General features: G+C 39.8%; 1 protein-coding gene across 1 annotated transcript in view; it reads right to left on the bottom strand.

The window, feature by feature from the left end:
* Positions 1-9,322: 9,322 nt before the first annotated feature.
* The window catches only part of DCBLD2 (discoidin, CUB and LCCL domain containing 2), a 38,747-nt gene continuing 24,450 nt past the window's right edge, over positions 9,323-23,619 (bottom strand). The window contains exons 6-15 of the mRNA XM_085071702.1: positions 22,667-22,800; positions 22,078-22,118; positions 19,313-19,528; positions 18,305-18,429; positions 14,257-14,404; positions 13,676-13,846; positions 12,663-12,756; positions 12,245-12,294; positions 11,231-11,368; positions 9,323-10,218 (exon numbers count right to left, since the gene is read on the bottom strand). Of these exons, the coding sequence (XP_084927828.1) occupies positions 9,776-10,218; positions 11,231-11,368; positions 12,245-12,294; positions 12,663-12,756; positions 13,676-13,846; positions 14,257-14,404; positions 18,305-18,429; positions 19,313-19,528; positions 22,078-22,118; positions 22,667-22,800 (1,560 nt within the window). The 3' untranslated portion in view covers positions 9,323-9,775. The remainder of the gene's footprint in view (positions 10,219-11,230; positions 11,369-12,244; positions 12,295-12,662; positions 12,757-13,675; positions 13,847-14,256; positions 14,405-18,304; positions 18,430-19,312; positions 19,529-22,077; positions 22,119-22,666; positions 22,801-23,619) is intronic.

Raw genomic sequence — 23,619 nt, 5'->3', positions numbered from 1 at the left:
GAATTCAGGCAATTTTTTACTCAATAGGGTTTTTTATAAGTATTTGCCATTGCATATTCAGATTATACAGTCAAGGTCTTACTTTGCTAATCAACCTCCAAGTAGCTCCACTTGTTTCTATGGAATTGTCAATGCTATGAAGAAATAAACTTTGGTGCAGTTGAAGTAGAGAAAAGCTGATTAGGACTGTGGTATTTTTATATAATTGGTTGTATAGAAAAAATAGGACTTCACATGCTGGTTTTTCTCAAGTTACATGAGAGTAAGAATTTGGTTTAATTTTGCAAAACTTAGTAATGCTATCTTGAATTGGAACTACATACAGCATCTAACTACATATAATGAATTATATGTAGTTATTTTTACTGTATACTTGTAAACAAGTATTGTGTATACATTCTTTGTGCATGTTTTTGTAGATAGAGGATCAGTTAATGAAAAATAACTTCCTTTTAAATGTTAAATTTCTGTTTGGTCTATACACAGCTTCATGGTTTGGAGACATGCAAACCATCTGAAGTTAAGTCTGAAGACACACAAAAAGGAATGCCAGGTAAGGATATTTTTTAAGCACAAGAATGAGGATCTGAAAATATTTTGAACTGCAGAACTCGAAAATAGTGAATTTGTCAAATGTATCTTACCATGCAAAATTAAAGGGAAAAAAAACTTGTTGAAACAATGTAAAATTGTATGTACAGCTCCTCAGAACTGTTAAGTGTCAGTCTGCTGGCTCTGAGATGTTCTGTGTCCAAGATCCTGAAAAAATGTGATGCTTCATAACTAGTTATTTAAAAACCCTAAACCCTGAATTATAATACTGTTCCCACAGGAAAACAGCTTTCTTGTACCCCTCTCTGCTTGTACCACCAAAGCAATTCATCACTAGAGAGAGTTTTTAAACTGTCCCATTTATGAAGGAGGATTCAGCTGGGATGCAGTGGATCATCTTGGGACTCATTCTTGCAGGCAGCTGTATTAGTGCTGGATATCACTATCATGTGAGTTTAAAATCTGATACACATGCAAAGAAATTAAAACTTCTGAAATAATCAGTAACCATTTCAGTCTTTTGATGCTGACAAATTTAGAATCTGCCACTGTTTGGAGTGGAAATGCTGCTAGTGGAGGTCTAGTTTCATGAGAGACATTTGGTTTAAAAATCAGCTTTCATTTTTGTTTGTTTGCTTTATGCAGAGAGTACTTTGTGATTACGCTTTCATCTTCCCCTACTGTGTTAGGAGAAAGGCTATAAAATATTCATAGAAGAATAGACTGTTTGTATTTTGCTGAGAAAACATAATTGCAATACCATTGGTTATAATCTGCTCTTAGAAACTGTAATTTTCTTAGGATGTTGGGTCTTTCTCCTTCACATCAAAGAACTGAATTTGATCCCATTTATTTTGAGAAACAAAGGTACCTGTCAAAGTTACACTGCATGTGGTTTGCTGTCATTCCGCAAAAGCTGGGCTGGAAGACAGCTCTGAAAATTCGGGAAGCCCATGGTAGTGAGGAGTGTTTTCCATGTGTGGTGTTACCAGGTGCCCCATGGTGTGTTCCAGCTGTGTAAGAGGTGCTTATAAACACCTTCAGGAATGGAAAATAATGAATTTGTGGCCACCAAGGCTAAGAGTAGAAGAATTGATGTAAGGTAGGTATAAAAGAAGTTGTGATAACAAAAACCAAGCAGGGCTTAGCAAGCTCTCACATACCAAACAAACATAATCCCTTTTGGAAGTGACAGCAGAACTTCCCTGGGCCCTACTGTGTGTTCAGCCCCTGCTGAACACTGCCTGGGCAGGATCTCAAACCTCATCATTCCAGCACAGTGCTGGACCTTGCCCCATCCAAGTCTATCTGCAAGTTGTCCTTCATCAACCTAGTTGCAAAATGGGACAAAACATTGTGTTGGGGATCCGACTGCTGCTGGGAGAAAAATGTTCTTCTCAGAAGTGTCACTTGAAGCCTCAGAAACTCCAGATGTGAGAGCTGGGGAGGGGAATCCTGCTTTTTGCATGCTTGTCAGTTCTGGAAAGCTCCTCTTCACTAGTGATTAATGAACTATTATTGGTGTTTGAATCTCCAAAATGATTTTGTTTTGATTAATTTAGGCTAGAGAGATTTATTTTGTAGATAGGTTGGGGCACTGTGTATTGTTTGTGGTGAGTGCTTATTTAGGTGGTGCAGATTGTGCCAGATATGACTCAAGGCAGGATGCTGAGTAGTTTTTTGAGGATGTCTCACAAGGGTTTTTTGCCTCCTTGTCTGAAGGAAGATGACCTTCCAGGATTGCAGCTAAAATGTTGCTATGTGGCCTGAGAACCATGAACCCTGTTCTGTCACTTTTTTACACTAATGAGGTTTTGGACCAGTGTGAGGCTTTGTTGGTGCAGGAAGCTGCAGCTGGAAAATCTCCTATAGTTATGAAACATTTGAGTTTTACTCAAAAATGCAAGTTTTTGCTCCCAGTCAATCAGACATTTTGAATAGAAGGATGCATTGGACAAAGTTACTTTACAATACAGATGGCTTAGGAACTTTGGGATTTTTTTCTCTGTTTTGTTTTTTTGTTCCAAAATTGTCACTGTAAAACCTGAAGAAAAAAGCAGAGGCTTGCTTATAGTATTTTGTCTCAGCATCTGGAGAATGTTCAGATTTTCTAATTTTCGTTTTGCAAATGCAATCCTGAATTCCAAGTATATTCCATCATAGGTGTTTTACACAAGTGAGTTTACACTTTTGTCTGTATTTTACAGTGTTGTTTTTTCTGATACCAAATATTTTGTGTTCACAGAAGGAGCTAAAACCAAATCTTGGATCTCAGCAAGATTCCTGTGGATCAGGAGTTTTTGCTGCTGTGCCATGAGATTGAACATCACATTCCAGTTCAGGACAAGTGCTGTTTCCATGTCTGGATGTGCTGCTGTTCAAGGTACTGTTACCAACTAGACTGCAGTGAATGTAAATTATACATTCCTGTTTCAGTTCTCATGCGAATTCTGGAGCTTTGTGAGGGGATCTTCTGTGGGGTGGAGTTTTGAGATAGATTTCCCTGGACCTCAACTTACAGTGAGCCCCTAAAGGAGTGAAAGATTTCTCTATTTTCAAAAGAAAATAGAACAACATAAAGAGGAGAGAATCACAGTTAAGGCAAAACAAATAGAGCCATCATAAACCCCACATGTTCCCGTGGTGTTGGTGTCAGCTCTGTCCTAGCATGAATAGTAGAATTTGAAGCATCAGTAATTGTAAAAGACCTTTGTTCTTTTTTCTGGTCACTTTCTTTCTAACGTATTTTCAGCAACAGTCCACACTGGTTTCAAAGTCTTTTACTTGTACCAAGTTTTCCAGTGATGTTTGTCCAATGTTCATCTTACCCTTAAATTGAGTTTACTGTGGTAGAGCAGAGGTGACTCTCAGAGTAAGGTTGTTTTCTGTCCCTTTGAAGTGTGAAGGAGTACAAAATATCACTGGCTTTTTTGGTTTATTTGCATTAGGCTCTTAATTACTTTTTTTAGTGCCTCTTAGAGGCATGTGCACAATTTGTGTGCCTTTTGATCCTAAACTACAAAAGGCACATTTAAAATCCCCTCTGCTCTGTCTTCTTTGTAGCCATTCCTCAGTTGCTCTTAGTAATTGCTATGGAGATTTCTTTTTGTCTCTTCAGTTCATGAAATGCAAAGCAGAGAGCTTTTCATTACTTTGGCGGCTAATGAATGTTACTTAACTGTTGACACAAGGTTTACCTTTCAAACTATTCCATCCAAGTCGATACTACAAACCTTCACAGAAAACAGGACTACAGAATTTCGCAGTCCCTGGGAGGTCAGGGGGTACAACAAACTTCCAAAACTATTAGTATGGACATATGTGTCATGACATTGTCCCACTGCACTTCTCTCCTGCCTGCCTCCACCTGCTTTCCTTCCTTGAGCAGCTTCAGGGGAAGCCTTGGCAGAGGCTGCACTTCTGTGCTTTGCTGGCACTGATGGTGATTAAGTTTTTACAAATCCTCTCTATTATCATTTCTTGAAGGAATTGAGGTTTTCCCTATTGTCCATGAGCCAAACTTGAAAAAGCACAGCCTTCAGGCTGTTTTTTATTAGAAAACCCCAAAAGCAGATGGCCAGGTGAAGGAAACCCATCTGAGAGCTTCCCACTGCAGAGCAGCAGAGAGAACTCCTCTATGAACCTTCCCTTCTGCTCTGGCTGGCCAGCTATTTTAGAGAACATGCACAAGACAAAGACAGAAGCTTGTATTTCACTTCCTGTAGATTAGTTGGCTGCCGTGCAGCCAGCTGAGCTCTTCTGAGATGGGGATGTGTTTTAGTAAATTATTTTTCCTCTCCTGTGCAAGCACTAGGCATTTTTGGTAATCAGAGAGCTGGCATAACTCCTCGCTGTAGGCAAAATAAAAAGTGCATGTATTTCTTTGTGGCCAGGCTTCAGTGAAGTGAGGGATAGGAAGAGTGTAAAGAGGTTACAGATGCACATGAGAGGATTTAGAATTCCTTCAACGTGTGAAAAATCACTCCCATCTTAGCTATTTTAGGTAAGTGTATCAGTTATGCTGAAGGATGAACACCACCATATCCTGCCCTACCCAAAGGAGAAACTGTTCAATATTTCTGCATGTCTCCTTATCAGAAACAAGATTCTAATCCTGGATATCCTTTTAGTGGAGAGGCAGCTGCTCACCTGAATTGCAGGTGACTTTATTGGATAACCCAGTCCCTTCCTATCCCACATTCACAGCTGGGTAGTTGTGTGATTTTGATGGAGGAAAAAGAAAAAAAATCACAATTACTGAAGGTACAGCAGTACACACTGTATCTTTGAATCTACTTTTGAGAGGTTATAAAGGAAATCTATAGAAGAGCCTGAGACAGACCTATTTCTGTGACTTCTGAAAGAGTATTTTAATCACCCATGCCTTTGTATCAGCTGGTTTAGATAGGGATCAGATGTCTGATATATACAGCATGTATTCTTTTTTTTTAACTAATAAAACTCAACTTCTTTTTGCCTTGTTTCAGAAAGACTCATGCTATGAAAGTCCAGAATGAAGGGGCTTTCCTGAGCAGAATGGATTCTGGCCACTCAGCCTGTTGGTGCCAAAAGCTGGTTTTGGAGAGTTAAAACCTTATGAAGCCGCAGCATGTTCAGGAGCAAGGCAAGTGATCTGCAGACACTTAGAAAATAATGTAAGACTTTATAATCTATAAATAATTTTATGTATTGTGGCATTGTATTAATGTGCAACCTGACCTGCAGACTTTCACTTTCCCCCTCAGCTGCATCCTGACCAGTTTGGACTCTGTCTTGCACCAAGACACATACAAAGGTAAAAAAGCTAAACAAATCATAACATTACTCGAGTGTGGTTTTAGGGAGACTGTGCTGTAATTTGATCACACAGTTGTGGGTGTGCTCACTCTAGTTCAGGTCAGCTTGCAGACAGGACACTAAAAGCTGTTCTAGTCTGCTGTTTAAACAGGAATGCTAGTAGGAGCATTGGATTTCATCCAATTCATGTGCAGGACTGTCATTACAAGTGCAGAAAAACTGTTTCCTTTCCTTTTGCAAGGCAGCAGACAGCCTTGGTATGAACTTCTGGCTATGCTGAAAACTAACACCAGTTTCAAGTTTTATATCCCTTTTTTAGATCAGAATTTGTCTGCTGATCATGTGGTTTTGTAAAAGTGATAGTTGTGCATCACACCAAGTTGAGCCACAGTGCAACTGATTACTTTATCAACAATGCTTTGAAGACTGACCTAAGGAACAGACAACTCATAAAGCTGACTGACACTGGACTATCATGTGCAGTTAAATTCCTTAGTGCTCATCTCCCCATAGGTCAACATCACCTGTTTTAATTATTTGCATGTCTTTTGACATTTTAAGAGACACCTGAAGTGCCTGGTAGAGCTACAGGAGTTTCTTCCAGCTTGCAATGAGACACTGTGAACTCACACCACCTTTCACTCATAAAAGAAGAGTAATTATGACTGAGTTCTTTACATGGGGCACTGCAGTGCTGGAATTCATATGGAGAAGGGAGAAAAAGCACAAGCAGCATCAGCTTTTCTCAGTAACTGGAAATAGCCATGGTCTGGCTGAAGGCAGAACCAGCAGGACTTGACCCCGTGCAACTTACAGACAACCCTGGCATTCCCAGACTACAGATGAATTAGATGTAAGGTAGGTGTTCACTGCAAACATACTGGGTAATATGTATGTACAATTTATTTAAAATACTTTTTAACATACAAAACCCCCTCACTATTTATACAGTCTAAGTCCTAGCAACATATACAAATACTGAGCAACTACAATACATGCTGAGGTAAGAACATACATTCGGGGAGAATACTCAAGCCAAACAAGATTGAAATACATTTTATATACATATGTCTTCACATATAAGAGAGACCCATGAAATGTACCTTTGCTTTATTGTACACAGGCAAATTCTAATCTTAGTGTGTCATGCAGTTAAACCCAACTGTTACATATTCAAATGTATCTCAGCCCTAGCAGATAATATGTTCAAAGTCTGAAGCAGGGAATAAAGCCAGGGACCAAATTCCTTCAGAAAAGGGGATTAACTTTTAAAAATTTAATTTCTGTAACAATTTCTGTAACAGCTCATGCCTCTCACATAGTGAAGTTGCATTATGTTTGCTTAAAAAATAACCCACTGTAGAGAAACTATTTAATTCTTACACCACCTTAACCTCCAGCTATCCATAGTTCTACCATTGCTGGTCTGCAGTAAAAATTAAATCCAGGTGTTATTTATACTGACTTGAACACACCCATTTATTTTTATGGTGGATTAATTTTTCTAAGCTTAAACTAGTACAGGTTGAGAATGGAGAGGATTCTAAACTTGCCTGAAGTTGTATTGTCACATCTTAGTGGAAACTAATAATTTCCCACCCCTTTCAAATAAAATCAGCTCAGATAATTTCAGTCACAGTTGCTGCTGATAGCTAAGAACACTTACCTGTTCAAGCAAAACTACAAAGATTGCAGACTATTTTTGTCAGGCAGAAAAAGTTGCAGTAACATCAGAAGTACAATTATAGACAAGAATTTGCGATTCACAAATGTTTCTTATTTACCATCCTTACATTCACATTTAGGCTTAAGACACCCAACTCTAAAACAAGTAATTAAAAAACAGTCATTCTCAATGAATGAGACTAAATAATCAAAAATTGTAGGACTGGGCTTTAAGGTAGCACAGAGTATGTTCAGCATCTTTGTTGGGGACAGGGACAGTGGGACTGAGCACACCCTCAGCAAGATTGCCCACAACACCAAGCTGTGGGGTTCAGTCAACATGCTGGAGGGAAGGGATGTCATCCAGGGGGACCTGGACAGGCCTGAGAGCAGCCCTGCAGAGTGATACACACTCAAAATGAGCCAGCAATGTGCTCTCACAGCCCAGAAAGCCAATGGAATCCTGGGCTGCAGCAAAAAGAGCATAGCCAGCAGGGTAAGGGAGGGGATTCTCCTCTGCTCTGGTGAGACCCCAGCTGGAGTGCTGCATCCAGAGATGGTGCCCTCAACATAGGAAGGACATGGAACTGCTGGAGCAAGTCCAAAGGGGGCCACGAGGTTAGTAAGAGGAGTGGAGCACCTTCCCCATGGAGACAGGCTGAGAAGGTTGGGACTGTTCAGCCTGGAGAAGAGGAGGTTTTGTGGAAACCTCGTTGTAATCTCACAGTGTCTGAAGGAGCCCACAAGGAACCTGGAGAGGGACTCCTTGTCAGGAACTGTACTAATAGGACAAGGGGTAATGAGCACAAACTGAAAGAGGAGAAGCTTTGGTTACATATTAGAAGAAATTCTTTACTGTGAGGGTGGTGAGACAACTGGAACAGGTTGTTCAAAGAAGTTGTGGATGCCCCATCCCTGGAAGTGTTCAGGGCCAGGCTGGATGGAGCTCTGAGCAACCTGGTCTAGTGGAAGGTGTCCCTGCCCATGGTAGGGGATTGGAACTAAATGATCTTTAAGGTCCATTCCAACCCCAGCCCTTCTATGATTCGATGTAATACTATATGTTAGATGCTGAACAGGCCACAAGTAAATTTCGACTCCAGAGTTTATATACAGCCCCTCTGCAAATAGATTTTCAAGTGTTAAGTGAGGATCCTGTATTGGTATTAAGGCATGGTGGCAGCCCCTTGAACAGCTCTGCAGTTTCCATTTAGAAGTTCTCCACAGCATTTAAGGACCTGGGCAGTAAACACAGCTTTGAATTACATCACAAAAACAAACAGTAACCCCTGAAGTCCATAAAAACTGGGCTACTGCTTAGGTAGGGGATCTCACATGTACAAATTAATTCAGCATCCTTCCAACAGTGCTGTTAAAATAAAAATACAGCATTTTTATAGTGGGCTTTTTTTCCTACTACTTAGGTAAGAAAGCTGTGCTTTTTTTTTTCTAACAAGATAAAAAAAAGGCAAATATGACATTCAGACTGTTTCCATTTTGTGATTACCTAGCTAAAATGAGTATACCCCAATAAATGATGGACTGCAATATTTTCATAGTACAGAACACTGAGACATTCAAAGGATACAAATTCTAATAAATACATCTGAAATGGACACTCTTTGGAATAGTACTCGTTCTTTTGCAAAGGTTTTGGAATCTTGCATGCTTCTAATGAGAAAAACTATTAAAAAAGCCCTAAGGCTAAAGTTTGTCAGTTGTGCTAAAACGTACCATATGTGCTAAATGCATGTCTAACACAAACTGTGCACCATTAGAATATTTGTGTGCTTCCTTAAGCACTCACAAAAGTATGTACAGACCTTTCTTTGTATAAGCTCACACCTGAACACACAACAATGGACACTGGGGGAGGGCAGGGCAGGGCAGGGCCTTTCTCAATTCAAGTCACTTCCACCATCTGGATGCTTCTTGCACTGCCCATCAGGGAAGGCTGACTTGGAGGCAGATGCTATTCAGAGTGGGATAGAGAAAAATGTAAAAGCAGTTGCCAGGCAGTTGCAAGTTTGCTTGTGCTAATCTGTGCCTCTTGGATCCCTAGGAAGGAACAAGACTGAGTGGCTTAAGAAGAGGCAGAAAAGAGATTGTACAGACAGCAGCTTCTGGGTTTGGAAGGCTAACCAAAAAAGCAGGAACCTTCTGAGGAACACACAGCTGACAATTCCTAATTCTGTTAACAAAAGCTGAAATAATGTAATTCAGAATCAAAACTATTTTATGCCATGAAGCTGAAGGGATTTTTGCCATCAGTCCTGATAGTAGCTTGTTAAATAAAATTGTGCAGACATTTTATACAGCAAGTGGAATTTTAGAAGATGTAGTGCTTACACAGAAAGTTAAGAGTTTTGGGTTTTGGTGTGGGGGTTTTCTTCCCCAAGAAATAGTACCATTAGGAAGAAATTACTGGCTTTTGTACTTAAACTGTTTCTCCCAATTTATCATTCACATCTATGAATTACTGAAGCTAATCACGAAGAGTTCTTCTCTCATGTCTAACGGACAATTGTACAGTAGTAATAAAAATGTCCATGGTTTTGCAGGAGACAAGCTGTTAATTGTACACACAGTTTAAGGAAAGGCAGAATTGCTGTTTTCCCAGACCTCCAATACCACATCTTTTGGTTCAACACTGTATTATTTAAGACTAACAATATCAAAACAATGGAATTTAAAAAATGAAATGGTGAGCTTTGTGGAACTGGCTTTTAGAAACAAGCCATCCCTCTACCTTTCTCAAGAGCTAACTTTGTTCATCCTTACTCCCAGAGGGATGGGCCACACTCTGTGGCACCTGATACACCAGCTGGTCAGCACTGCCCGGCCCCGGCTGCCCCTTTGGTATATCGTACAGTGCCTGTGCTGAGGATGCACTGTCTGTCCTGGATAACACTTTATTGCACGTTCCAACCAGTGGAGGAGCTTGATTCCCTGCAGCTTTGAAGGTGGAGATGGAAGGAGCGCCCAGAGGCGTGCTGGGATGGCTGGACATGTCCATGATGATCGGAGTCGCGTACTCGGGTCCAGTTACGGGCAGGGGCTCGGCGTAGGCGTGGTAAACCTCTTGGATGGGGGAGTTGTAAGGGTCCAGGTCAGCGTAATTGGCTTCTTTTCCTTCCTCTGGTTTGAAGGTTGACCTCTGGTGAAGTGTGCCCACAATTCCCCCGACCAGGGGCTGAGCATATTCTGTGTTGCAAGCCCCAACAAAACAAAATATAAACACACTGAATGGATTTTTGTACAGAGATATTACATTAAATACAACCTGTCAGTAATCTCACAGAGATCATTATCCTACATCAAACCTACATCCACCAGTGCGAATCACTTTGGAAAAGGATTCCTTTCCACCCAATAGGTAAAGCCATTGGGATAGCCAAAACATCCCCACTTCTCAGGTTTATACTTCTTCCCCAGTGAGCTGCAATTTCCCATGCTGCAAATCTGCCTGAAAACAAAGCTTATTGAAATGTTCTTCTCTTTAAATTAGATTTAAATAAGTTATCCTATCTGGCTTTGGATGAAAAGTGGTCCTTGGGGTGGAGGGTTTGTCCTCTGCATGTAGTCAGATGAGATGTTTTACCTCAAGAGATAATCTCAGTTACAAAAGTTGGAGGTGAAAAACCTGACTAGCTGGGTAAAAAGCAGCCAAAAGGAGAAAAGTAATTCCGCTTGCAGTGAAGCTGTAGTTCCTGCACATCTGCCCAATTCTGCCATCACAGACAAGCACAGAACCGAAGGCACAGTCAGTCATCCTCCTCTCATGCCTGGGTCACCAGGCTAAGGGCATGTGCCACTAGCCATAATTCCTCCTTTTCCAGATCACAAGTATGATTTAACCCCTACACTGAGGGTAGAGAATCAAGCACCACATTTCAGATTTGTGCATAAAAATACTGTGATGAAATTATATCCAGTGTGTGAAAATATTACCAAAAGAATTCTTTTATCTTTTATGAGGTTTAAGAGCAAATGCAAGTAAAGCAACTTTCACTTACTGCATTAACTTGGGCAATTGTCTATCTGCAGCACATCAAATGATATGATACTCAGAGAACAGACCTGAAAAGCTCACCCACAGAACTATTCATTTCTCCCCTGTTCCCCCCCCAAAACCAGTAAATAACTAAATGTAGCCAGATTCCTGGCATTTTTGGCATTATATATGTATGTATATAAAACATGGCCCACAAAGTACCTGCAGACTCTGTTTGCAACATTGCTGGGACTTCTCTGGGTCTCAGGTGACTGAGTTCACTGCTGCTGTAGCGTACAGGAGTTTCCTCATGTTCTACTGATTTGGTTGGGAGAAACTGCTTCATTCCTTTCCACCATCCTTCACATGGATTAAAAAAAAACCCAACAAACAAACCACCCAAGATTGTATAAATACTGTGTTTTAAGCTACTAAAATATTTTTCAGCGCAGCTTGTATTTTGTTGTAGCAGGTAAATAACTCAATCATCACTATTTTGAGTAATACTCTAAGACAACAGAGGTGTGACCTATCAGAAACAGACATGTAAGAAACCAAACTGAGGTCATTAAAAGGTTTCTTGTCTAAAGGGTAAGGCATGCTTCAGACTGCCAGTGAGCAGACACACAGATGTGCAAGTTTTCACCAGGAGGCCAGAGGAGGAAGCACAGTCCTAGAGCAGTACAGACCCAGCTGCTGCAGCTGCCCTTTGCACTGGGCACAGCCAGTTTCAGGACAATTGCAAAGGGCTGCTTGGTGCAATTGTCTGATCTTAAGTTTGTGAGGCACAGGACAGCAGGATAGAAAAGATACTTAAATTCCAGATGCTTACTAGGGCAATGAAGACAAATTTTTGACAGAACTTAGACACCAAAATTAAAGATTTTTTCCAGGACAAAAGAAGTACCAAAGCAATGGTTATGGAATGTATAACGACATCCCTTATAAATCATTTCTTTCCCCTCATGTTGTATAACTAAGAGGTTTTATAGTTTGTTCACTAAAAAAAACCCTGAAGCTGTCAGTTCTAACAGGAGATGTGACTTTTTCTATTTCTGAAAAAAATCAGAGAAAGAAGCAGTGCAGTTAAGTTTGTCCAGAAAATAAATTCAGTGATCAGCATGCCTCCCTTGGCATTAGAGAAGCTTCTGCTAGTGGAAACTGTGTTACTGCAAGCTGAAATACACATCAAACAAAAACCACGGAGTGAATGGTTTCACAAAACCATTTTGTTACCTGCACGATCCCAGTAAGGTAGATCATATGTGCCCTCAGCCTTTTTCTTGCTGTGAAAAAAAAAGGAAAAAAGGGGTATATTAGCTAGCATACATATCAAAAAATTGATTAATTAATGCTAAGCAACTATCACCTTGCAATAACTGGTCCTCAAATTAAATGTATAAGCCCCAGTAACCTGGCTTGCCATCACCAGTCTGCTGTTACTGGAGAAACCAGTTTTTAGTCAAAGCACTCCTAACGAAAACTGTTACAAAATGTTGTTTGGTAGTCAATACTAGTCAATATTTTCTCAGAAAGAATGCAATGCTTTCCACAAGTGCAGACCACAGAGTTCCCCCAGCAATACATGCAGCATTTCATTCCCACACACCAGGCTAACATTCATTTAAAGCACTTTCATCCGTCTGTTCATTACCGGTTTCTCCAATGCCACGCACAAACTAAGATAAGAATCAGAGTAGTGAAGACCATCACCAGCACTGGAACCAGAACTGCTGCCAATGCCACATCTGAAAGCCATTAAATTAAGTGGTGTCAGACAGAAAGAGCTTCTCATAAATCAGTTTGTGATTTGAAAATTACTTGGGTAAAGCACACAGTTTTCACATTTAGTGTCTATCACACAGATGCCCTAGCTAAGCTACTCTGCTATGCTCCCACAGTGCAAATTTCAATTAACATCTGGCTCTTTTACATGCATGCACAGCTGGTGGTTTTGCAGCTTATTTTGCAGGTTTTTCATCATAATCAACCAGTTGGCTTTAATATATGATTTTTCTGTCTCAACAATGTATTTTATTATTTATGCAGAAAACCCATTAGTGCAAACACTTAAGTTTTTACTCCTTTAAGAAGTAAATTCCATAGTACCTAACAGTTAATCCCAATCAGCCTGTGCTGGGTCAGTGTGTGATCCTGACCTTGCTCCCTTTTCTGACCATTTTCTTCAATCAACAAAATTATTATGCCAGGTGATGTTTTTCAAATTTCATGCCAACAAGACCACTCCAGAAAAGATTTGCTATGTCAAAGGTGTTTTGTTCTAAGAAATTATTAAATAAAGCAGTTACGCCTGATTAATTCAGAAGGGAAGTCCAAGTTGCAACTTCTCCTTCTTACAAAATTTCTCCAGTGATTAAAAGCTGACCTCAGTTTGAACAAGTTTTGGAAGATGGAACTATATATAGTATTTCCATTTTTATTTTATATATATTACTTGGCAGATTGGTTTTGTTTCTGCATGCAGTATGCAACTGTACATTTTTTATCACACATGTATTTAATAACTGGCAAATATTAGAAATAAAATACTGACAATTTGCTGTAATATTTTAAGTTTTGAGACAATTTCAACTCAGAAAGCACATTCAATATGTGCCAAAGCACTATAAGGAGTTCCCAGCCCTTCTAGTGTTTATCTGTGGATACCTTTGGTTACACTTGGGGTCACTGTAGTGTTTTTTATTTCAGGTGTGAAAGTTGTTTTATCTGTCTGCAGCGAAGTCTTCACAGAATGAATCACGTCATCCACAAAGTCAGCATTCTTCTCTTCATTCTTGTTCTGAGGTGGTGGTGGCAAGGTGATTTTAGGAGCACGACCTGCAGAAGAAGAGAATTTCTAAGATAAGTCCTTGGAAATGCTAGTTTTCCATGCCTCCTTTTCAGGAGTAGACAGCTGGAACCATTTGCTATAAAGCTTTTGTTCATGTTATATAAGGAGGAAACCCTCCATGAATCAATGACATGGAAAGCAAGTGATTGGCGTCTTTTGACACACTTGTTTTGCAGATTATCTTGTGTACACCTGAATTCAGTATTTTCCTGGTTAAGTGTAATAACTTTTGGAGAAACTCAGAAGTACCAGTTAAAGAAGGATTATGCAGCCAAAAAGTACTTCAGTCTCATTGAAAATATACCCATGATATAACTTTTAACCTCAATAATTTCACTTACAACCTTAACAGTTTCACTTCTTGTCTTGCACAGTTGAAAGTTTTCAGTTGTCTTACCTATACTAAACTGACATCCTAGCAACTCTACTTTCATTGCAATTTTCTGGTGCCATTTTAAGGGGTTAATCCTAAAAAAGCGAGCAATAATAGGTGGAATGAAATTATTGCGAACTTCCTGGTACAATTCAGTATTCCCTTGAAATATCTAGAAAAGAAGAAAAAAAAGAAGAGAAAAACATTATATCCTACAAATACAACAGAAATTGAGTTGAAATTAACTACTACCAATTTTCATGTTTTATTTAGGAAGAATAAGCAGTGCAGGATCCTATTCACCCCAGAACGGCGCTGCTGCCTGCGTGTCTCCACTCCCTTGGCCCCTTTACATTTGTAACTAAATAATATAAAGAAAGGTGTGTGCACATGTGTGCACACAGCTGTATCATTGAGAGTAAAGGTACCCTGTAATATGCTACTGATGCTCCCAGGGCAATGCCTGCTGTTGCACACATCTCACATGTTTATGGCACTGAGTAATTCTTACTTGGTCCTTTTTGGTATTTTGCGCTTACTCTCCAAATATGCGTGGACAGCATGGAGTTGTGATATTGTGCAAGCAGGAATTAAGAACTCTGCCTCCACAGAGCTCAGCAGTTCAGCAGCCTGGGTGAGGATGGTATTCATGAGAAAGCATTGGGAAGCACCCTCAAGTGTGTAACTACACTGTCCTCTCGTGGCTGCTGCCTACAAGTGCTGAGCCACAAAATAAAAGAATTCGGGTTCAGAATGTGAAAGCTCTCCTCAGTCTCACACTGAGCTGTGAGGTTCTGCAAGAGAAGGGCAAAGACTTTGTGTGAAGGATGAGCTCCAGCTGGTCCTTCACTGCCATCCTTGCACACAAGAACTCACTACAATACAGAATGAGTCTGGTGGAAGTTTAAAAGCAGTGAGCAGAGTCACTGCCAGATGCAATGTAGGCACACTGACAACTTTACAGCCAATCATGGGTTTTTCACCCCCTGAGCTGTTTACAACAGTACAGCGCCTTGGCCCAGTACTCCAAGCCTCCCTCTTCAGTAGGAGGACTGGTTTGCACCATGTCTTTTGGTAGGATGTGAGCTGTGTCTCCACATTAGTGCACAGCAGTGGGGCTCTGGCTCTGCACATGCAGCTCTGTGGTGCTGCTGCACCTCTGAGGTGACAGTAGATTAATTCCTTGGTTTGCAAGTACTGATAAAGATACTGCAAATCACGTTGGACATAGTGCAGAACAGAATCATGGCACTTGCCTGGAAAAAGATCAATATTCCAAGGAGTTTTGTGCTCACTCACAGTCTTTGGTAACCAATAAAACACCCTGCCATTCTCAAGGACAAGCTCTGCACTGTGTAATAGCTGATGTGTCTGCATAGCATGGAGCAGTCAAGAGCTATTAGCACATTTCTGATCAATGCAAATCACTGCTATTTCAACCTTGATACACAAGAGACTCCTCTTAAAGACTTAAACTCCTCAGTTTAAGTTTTTTGTAACCAAATGACTAGAATATCCCTAGAAGTTTGAAATAAAACAGTTATTCTAGGAAACTATCCATTCAAAAGCCAAAAAAAGTCCCCACTCTGAATTTAAGCTTATTGTTCTTAAATATACTTAGTAGCAACAAATTTAAGACAGAGTAAATGCAGGGCCAAGCCTATGGTGTTATTTTGGAAATAAATTAGTAACACGAAGTAGTTGTAGTCCACAGTAGACTGGGCTCCAATTTACAGCCACTTTTCCCTTACTCTATATGTATTTTCTTCTTAAGATGACAGACCTGTAGCTACAGATCTCATGAAAGAATTATTTGTTTTGGTAAGGATGCAAGTGAGAAGGAAAATACAGAGAAGACTTCCCAAGGGGATGCACCCAGCCCAAACTGCTGTACTGTATCCTTGCTTGTGCTGTGCCTGCCAGAGCCCAGTACCAAAATAAGGCACATCTGGCTGCCCAAGCAACACATGCAGAAGTTACAGATTAGGGATACAGATGCAGAAGTTACAGATTAGGGACACAGATGCCCAACTCTAAAAGTTAAGTCTCATGTTGGATTTCTGAGGCTGAAGTTTCTGAGCATGTAACAGCAAGGGCAAAAAGGATCAATAACAACTACCCCCCTTCAAAAAAGACTAACAGTAAAGATCTTTACTCCAGGCTTTTATCAGTCAAGCTTTTGATGTCCAGTGTTACTAATTAACTTTACCTACAGATCCATATTTTTTGTTACACTCGTTTTTACCTTAAAAAATAATTTGCTTCTGAGCTCAATATAGCATGGTTTTTTCATGAGAAATTCATATTCTTTTTATTATCAAATTCTTTCAATTTCCCTCTGTGCTGTCAAACAAAGCTTTTCCAACACTGCAGCTCTGATTTGTCTTTTTCCCCACAATTCAAGCATTTCTCTCTTTTTATCATATATGAAAAATTAAGAAAATCTTTTCTTGAGTACTGCCAGATCTCCAAAAGGTATTTGCAACGAGGACTACAGGAATACCTTGGAAAAGCTTCCAGTCTCCTGAACAACGTCAGGAATTTCAAGTATGTTTCAAAAAAAACAGGGAATAGAACCTCCTGGCTGGTCTGGAGTGCAAATATGGATGGCTCAAAGGGAGAAGCCTGCAAGCAGATGCATCCAAAAGCAATCTGTATCAAGTGAGGTGATGGCAGATAGAGAGAAAATCTGCTATTTTGAATCAAACTGAACCATTTTTCCTGTCATTTAACTACAGCTGCCACTTCCTGGGTGCACATGACTTTTCATGCACTGCCCCTTAATGACACAGAGAGTGCAAAGAAAGATCTCTTGCCTGTGTTTTCAAGCTCCACAATTTGTTTCATTTCATGAGCATGCAAGAGGAACAATATGGTCAAATTCAAGGAAATAGCTGCAAAAGCTTTCTAAGAAAAGTATCAAACTAACACTGAAGCCTAAAACCAGGAGGTGCTCTAACTGAGATTTTATTTTATGGCCAGAAGAGGGCACTCAAAACTAGCAAAATATCTGGGATTTTTTTCTTGTTTCATTTGTCTTGAATACTTCCCACCAACAGTCACTTTATTTCACATGTAGGCTCAGACCTGACCTTACTTTGTCCTCCTCTCTCTCAAGGAAGTTTCCTACTGTAATTAAGTTCAGTGTTCAAAAATCTCTTAATTTAACAAACCTCAGCCTTTTACTTCAACAGGATGCTACATCCTACCTTGAAACATTCTTAACCCAGAGTAAAGAGAAGACCAAGGACAGCCAAAGAGTGACCATGCTTAAAACCTATTCCTAAAAAAACTACCAGACTACTGGTTACAGCTACATGTATGTAATACCACAGGCGTACAGAACTAAGGTGAATTACATCCAAGGATTTTAAGAAAAAATTTCCAGTCATGTTGCTAAGAATCCTATAATTTCTTTAAGAAAATCTGATCTGTACCACTGGGAAGATATGAACTTTCTCATTTTTACCTCCTATTAAATACTGCAGGGCTGCAAATACAGGGAAAGTAAGATTATCTTGCTACTTAACATTAGGGATTTTTCTGTGTGGCAAAATGTTTGCAATCTGGACATACCCCCTTCTGCAAGGGCTGTTCTTTTCTTAGGAAACTTAACAGTTTTGTTAATTTGTTAATTAACAATTACGTAATTGTTAATTAAGATTGACAGAAACATTATAAAACATGAAAAATTATACAACCCATAACATTTATTCTGTAAGTACAAGAGGATAAGAAAGTAAAGATTAATTTTGAATCATATAACCTATTTTAAAAGAAATATAATTATTTGTGAAATGATGCAGCACCAGACAGCCTTTCACTAGCAACAGAAGTTTCTTGTACAGAATATTCCCACCCCAAATAGTAACAAAAATAATATCTGAATTTTAGAACTGTTCCTTACATATTTGCATATTATCATATTTTCTTCCACATTTATGCTGTTTATGATTCAAAATAACAACGAAAAGGAAAGTTATTTAATGATTCCTCACCATACCAAAAAGAGTTGTATTTACAATTGTGCAATCTCCATAGAATATACCTAGAAAGCATGTGGTCTTTTTACCTTATCTTTATCCATGCCAGGTTCTCTGTACACTGTCCACTTCTGTGCATCATCACTGTATAAAATTCTGTAGGCTGAGACGTAATAGTAGTGCTCTGCTAAAGTTGATCCAGTAGTTATAATACCTGTGAAAATTGAGGTGCCCAGTTAAGAAAAAAAACTGGTACCACTTTGTAAAAATGAACAAATCAGTTTTTGAATCCAGAGTTGCGTAGCTGAGAGTCTTCACTGGTCCAGTTAGTTTCAAGAAGTTTATCCAAAGTGCCAGGGCCTGAAACTTCCGGAGTGACTGAAACTTAGAAATTATTTCACTCACTTTGTATTTTAATTTTCATGATATAACCTTGCTAAGCCCTTTTCCCCCATTTCTTGATGGAAACAGCCCGTTCACTTGACCACAGCCCACTCCTGTCTCCAGCTGCAGACGCAGCTCTGCAGAGCAACTCACACAGGAAAGCTGGTTTGGAAAAGCTTATTAGCACAGGAATTAGAGGAGTTATGTGAAATCCAAATAGTCCCCAGGGAGGTAATAACAAAGGCCACTGGCAAACCCAAGCTGCTTAATGACAGGAAGCCAAGCTGCTGATAGCAAAGTGTGCAGCTGAGGTTACAGAGACCAACTCAGGCATTTCAGCAAGAGACAAACCCAAACTGATGAGCAGGTGATATTTCACAATAGCCTGCATCACAGGTACCAGTGGGCTGAGCTCACTGGATTTTCACCTACACCTCCAAGGAGACAATTAGCAGGAAAAGGGAAGCATCATGGATCCAATAAAACTACAGGAAACATTTCCACAAATTCTGATGGAAGAGATGTCTTCTACTATGAAACTACACCTCTTCAGCTCCAGACTCCTCAATGTATTAACTAGGACATGAAACTAAATTAAGTGTAATGGTAATGAAGTATCACTTGAGCTTTATCTAAGGCCCAGCACTGGAAAAAATGATGTCCATAACCAAACCTTTTGAATGCTGCTGAGAAGCCACATGAGATTCACTTACCTGTTATTTTCTTTTCTTTATTCAAGTCAATCTGCAACCACTGATGTTCATCACTGATAAAAGCAGCCCAAGGAGGTCCAACCCTTTTCAGTCTAGCATTTTCAGGTTTCCAAATGTTTACTTGTCCTGTTTGGTTAGGCCACTCAAGAATGGATGATGATGTGATGTGGGAATCAGGAATCACCCCAGATTCCATCCCCAGTGTCCCATAGCAACCTGAACAATAGAAAAGGTGAGGACTGAAAATGAAAACTGAAATTAAGCTGCTTGGATTTTGAGACTTTACATGCAAATATTAAACTGCCATCTAAATTTATTCTGTAACAACAAAACAAAAACAAAACACACTGTCTACTGCTTTCTAAGAGGGATGCTGGAACTAAATTAGTCATGAGAATGCCATGATTTATGCCTGTTCCAAGAGTAAATGTGGTCATTCTCTCAGTCACCCCTCACACAAAGCACTCAGTGAAAAGCACTGGCAAACTTTCATGGTTAAAGAACATCCACGGTTGATGCAGGAATGGGAAACAGACTACAGGTTCATTTGTTCCTTTTGTGTGTCTATATAACTTCCTGGGTTTTTAAACAAGCCCCAGTATCACAACATTAATTTGAACAAAACCAAAGTATGTAGGAAGTCATGTCACAATCCTGGCCTTGAGCTCAAACACATCTTTGAAATTAGTTGCAATTTTTCTGGTCACCATTCTTATTAAATGTTTCTTCTCACGTTGCATTCTGTTGGTGGCTAAAAAGCATCTCCTAAATTCAGGGCTTGCTCTGTAACACCAACAGTTTCCCCCTCTCACATGCACAGTCCCCAGAAATATCAGCAATCTTTGCCTTCAGTCAGGCAGGCTGAACAACCCAGCCTAGTTTCCCATCTCCTGTGAACTCCCCCCTCTCCCTGCAGCCCCTCTCTGCACCAAGGTGGGCACTCAAACCTCAAGGCAGAGCCCACGTGTGACTGGATCCCAGAGAAAGCCTTGCCCATGCCCTGTGAGACATAAACTAATGGCATTCATGGTTTATTGTCTCTGCTGGATGTGCTTCACCTGCCACAGCACAAGATCACTTCACTAAGGGAATCCCTTCCCTCACCTGTCATTTTCCATCTAACATGCTGCCACTTGGAAGCAGAAAGGCCTCAGTCTCTACATACCTGATTCATTCCACTTTTTTGCTCTGTGATGTTTCAGGTAATTTCTATTAAGCCTCAAAGTCAGGCAGTTCTTCCTCTACACATAGTCTCATCTTCCCCTTCACTGACCACACCTCTAGCATGAATTACACACTCCTCTATTTCACACCAAGTCATGAAAACAACTGCCAACAGCAGAACACACTAGGACCTTCACCACAGTCTGATAAACCTCATTTGAGCATACTACAGGAGTTTTCTTTTTCCCTCACCTAACTCCTGGGCCACCCCACTACAGACATTTTAATCTAGACCTGCATCTCGTCTCTAGCTTATTCAATAATTTCTCACATGTGTCACCGAAATCCACAGACTCAGATCAGCATTTTCTCCTATCACTTCCAATTTCCAGGCCATTTAATTACTTTCATACACACCATCAGATCACATTCTGAAATACAGAAAAAGCCCAGCAAACCCTGCCTGGATCACTGTGTTTAATATTCTTTATGCATAAGGGCACCAGACATGTAATTCCTTCTTTCAGCTCTTGCAGAGGTCTGGGAGATAAATCATTTTAATATTATGTGCATTATATTTTCTAATTTTTGCTTGTTTACACATTCCCATCAACAAACACTCCTGCCCAGATTCCTGTCTTTATATCCCCACTCACTGTCCCTTTTATTTATGTATTAGGAAAAGTATTTGTTTACTTTTGAGCACTATGTGCATGATTTCTCCCCCTTTCTTTTTTTAACTTTATACTTATGAAAAACAGATGTGATGGCTTTATGGCTTTTACATTGTTATTAAAACAGTTAAGGACACTAAGGAAAGGCCACTGTCTTCACAGTGTTTCCAACATCCACCCAAAGATGGCATTTAAAGTGACTTACAGAAAAACTAGCTTCCACTTAGAAAACTACAGCTAATTTATTTGGAAAACAGGTAAGATGGGAAGTAAAAACTTCACTAAAGCTTCAAAAAGGGTCAACACTTGCTACACCAATCATCAACCTGGTAGACATGGACAAAACAAGTCATAGCAGCCAAGAAAGGACACAGCTAAGACACAGAGCAAGGCCCACCATGCCCTTCCAGAGCAAGGGAGAAAGTCATTTATCACACAGCATTCAGCTGCACAAAAATGGGAGATGAAAAAGCAAAAGGGGGTGGACAAAGGTGAGGAATCATTTTGAGATTTCTTCTAGCTTTTTCAACAGACAACCAGCAAAGTGTCAGGAGTAAACCTGGAAGAAAACTAGAATACACAGTTTTTACAAATAAAGAGCAGCTCTCAAGTGTCCAGCTCTGCTTTAGCAGTGTGTTTGAAGTATGAGAGTCAAGGCACTTTAAACTAGACTGCAATAGGGAACTTAACCTGAAAGAATCTCTTTCTGTAGATAAGCAAGGCCTACTTTAAACATCACTGCATCTATAAATTAACCATCAAATTGAGACAGTAAAACTGTTACAAAATATACATTATTGAGGTATGCATTAAAACAAAGTCTCACACACGAGAACAAAAATTAAGAAATCAAATGCCTGCACACTTATTTCTATTCACAAAGATTGCATGAAAGTATTAACATGTAACACATGTGATAACACTTACCACTCGTCTTAAAGGTGAAGAGACTTGTAGATAAGGGTCCCCTGCAGAGAACAAGAGATGATGTTTTGTAGTACCCAGGGAAGAAAATTGAAACAAACTGACTTCAATTTATTTTTCTTGTGTGACTGCTTGCCATTGAAACCCATGCACGTATGTCTGAAGGGGCACTTAATGAGTAACACATCCTGTCACCAAATTGCAGTGCTTTCAGTACAAACACCTTTTCAACTGAAATCTAGTCTGGAGATGCTGGGTTAGAGACTTTCAAACAAACATCTACCCAGCCAAATGCAAGACTGCATTAAAATGCTTTCCTTTCAAATTAAGCTAATCATAATAACACAAATCAATCTCCTGTGATTGCTTTTATTCCTGGGACTTGAGATACAGTGACAAGCTACACTCTTTTCCCCACAACAGAAAAGCTGACGTTAAATTACTATTTTTCCACAGACTAGTCGGAATTTATGGCCAAGAAGAAAACCTGCCCAGGGCACACATAGCTCCACTAGCTGAAATTAATCCTGCAATGAGACACTACCAAGATCTAAGGTGCTGAAGATAAGAAAATTAAAGGAAGTGCACTTACACTTTTGAGGTGACATTGTTGGCCAAGGAGCCTTCATAGTAAGGAATGCCCTTGCTGATTACAACATTAATTTGACCACCCAGAGTATTTGACACGACGCCTGCATGAACACCAGCCATACAAAGTGATGATGACTTGAAGAAGGGAGGGAAAGAAAAATTTAACACTACTAAGTGAATAAATTAAACACCACACTGTGTACTGTAAATGCTACACTGTCCAGTTACAGTCTTTGTTATTATTACATTAAATACTATTCTTAGCTAGCTTACCTTGGTTACTCAGAAACCATTCATCTTTATTTATTACTGAGTTTATAAAATCACAGAAAGAAGGCCATGCATTTCCCTGTGTCCTTGCCAGATGTATTTGGAATGTAACTGTTGTAATTAAATAACCTCAAACTAAGGTGAAGCAGACTGAAAAAAAAGACAGCCAAGCTCAGCCTATGATAAGTTCTGTTAGACAACAGAAGCTGAAGATATAAATACATAGAAAACCTTTTAATAGAAAGTACATTGAAAACATGTTTATTTTCTCACAATTAAGGAGTGAAGCACTGCAGATTTTGTAGCTTTTAGACAAGGGCTTGTCTTTTTTATCTTAACTCATGGTTAAACCGTCCAGCAGTCTGAGCCATATGAAGCCACAGTAATACATGAATACAACTCATCCTAAACAAGTCTATTACTTATGTTGTACAAGACAAGTCAATTACCTATGTTGTACAAGACAATGGAGATCAGTAATAAAAATTGTTTTTTGCAGGGTATCATGTTCTTGCCTCCTCTCTCTGAATGACAGGATCTACTAACAAATGTCACAGTGACACTGCCCTGGCTTGCAGGCTACCTGTGCCACAGTGAGAAGGACTCATCACACCAAGTCCTTCAGGCACTGCACAGAGTAAGCTCATATCCAACAGCTCTGGGATCAAGACTGCTCTGCTTTCC

Source organism: Lichenostomus cassidix, chromosome 1, assembly GCF_008360975.1.
Source record: "Lichenostomus cassidix isolate B80296 chromosome 1, HeHo_3.0, whole genome shotgun sequence".
Lineage (NCBI taxonomy): Eukaryota > Metazoa > Chordata > Aves > Passeriformes > Meliphagidae > Lichenostomus > Lichenostomus cassidix.
The sequence above is the reverse complement of the archived record's forward strand: the minus strand, read 5'-3'. Positions and strand labels throughout refer to the sequence as shown.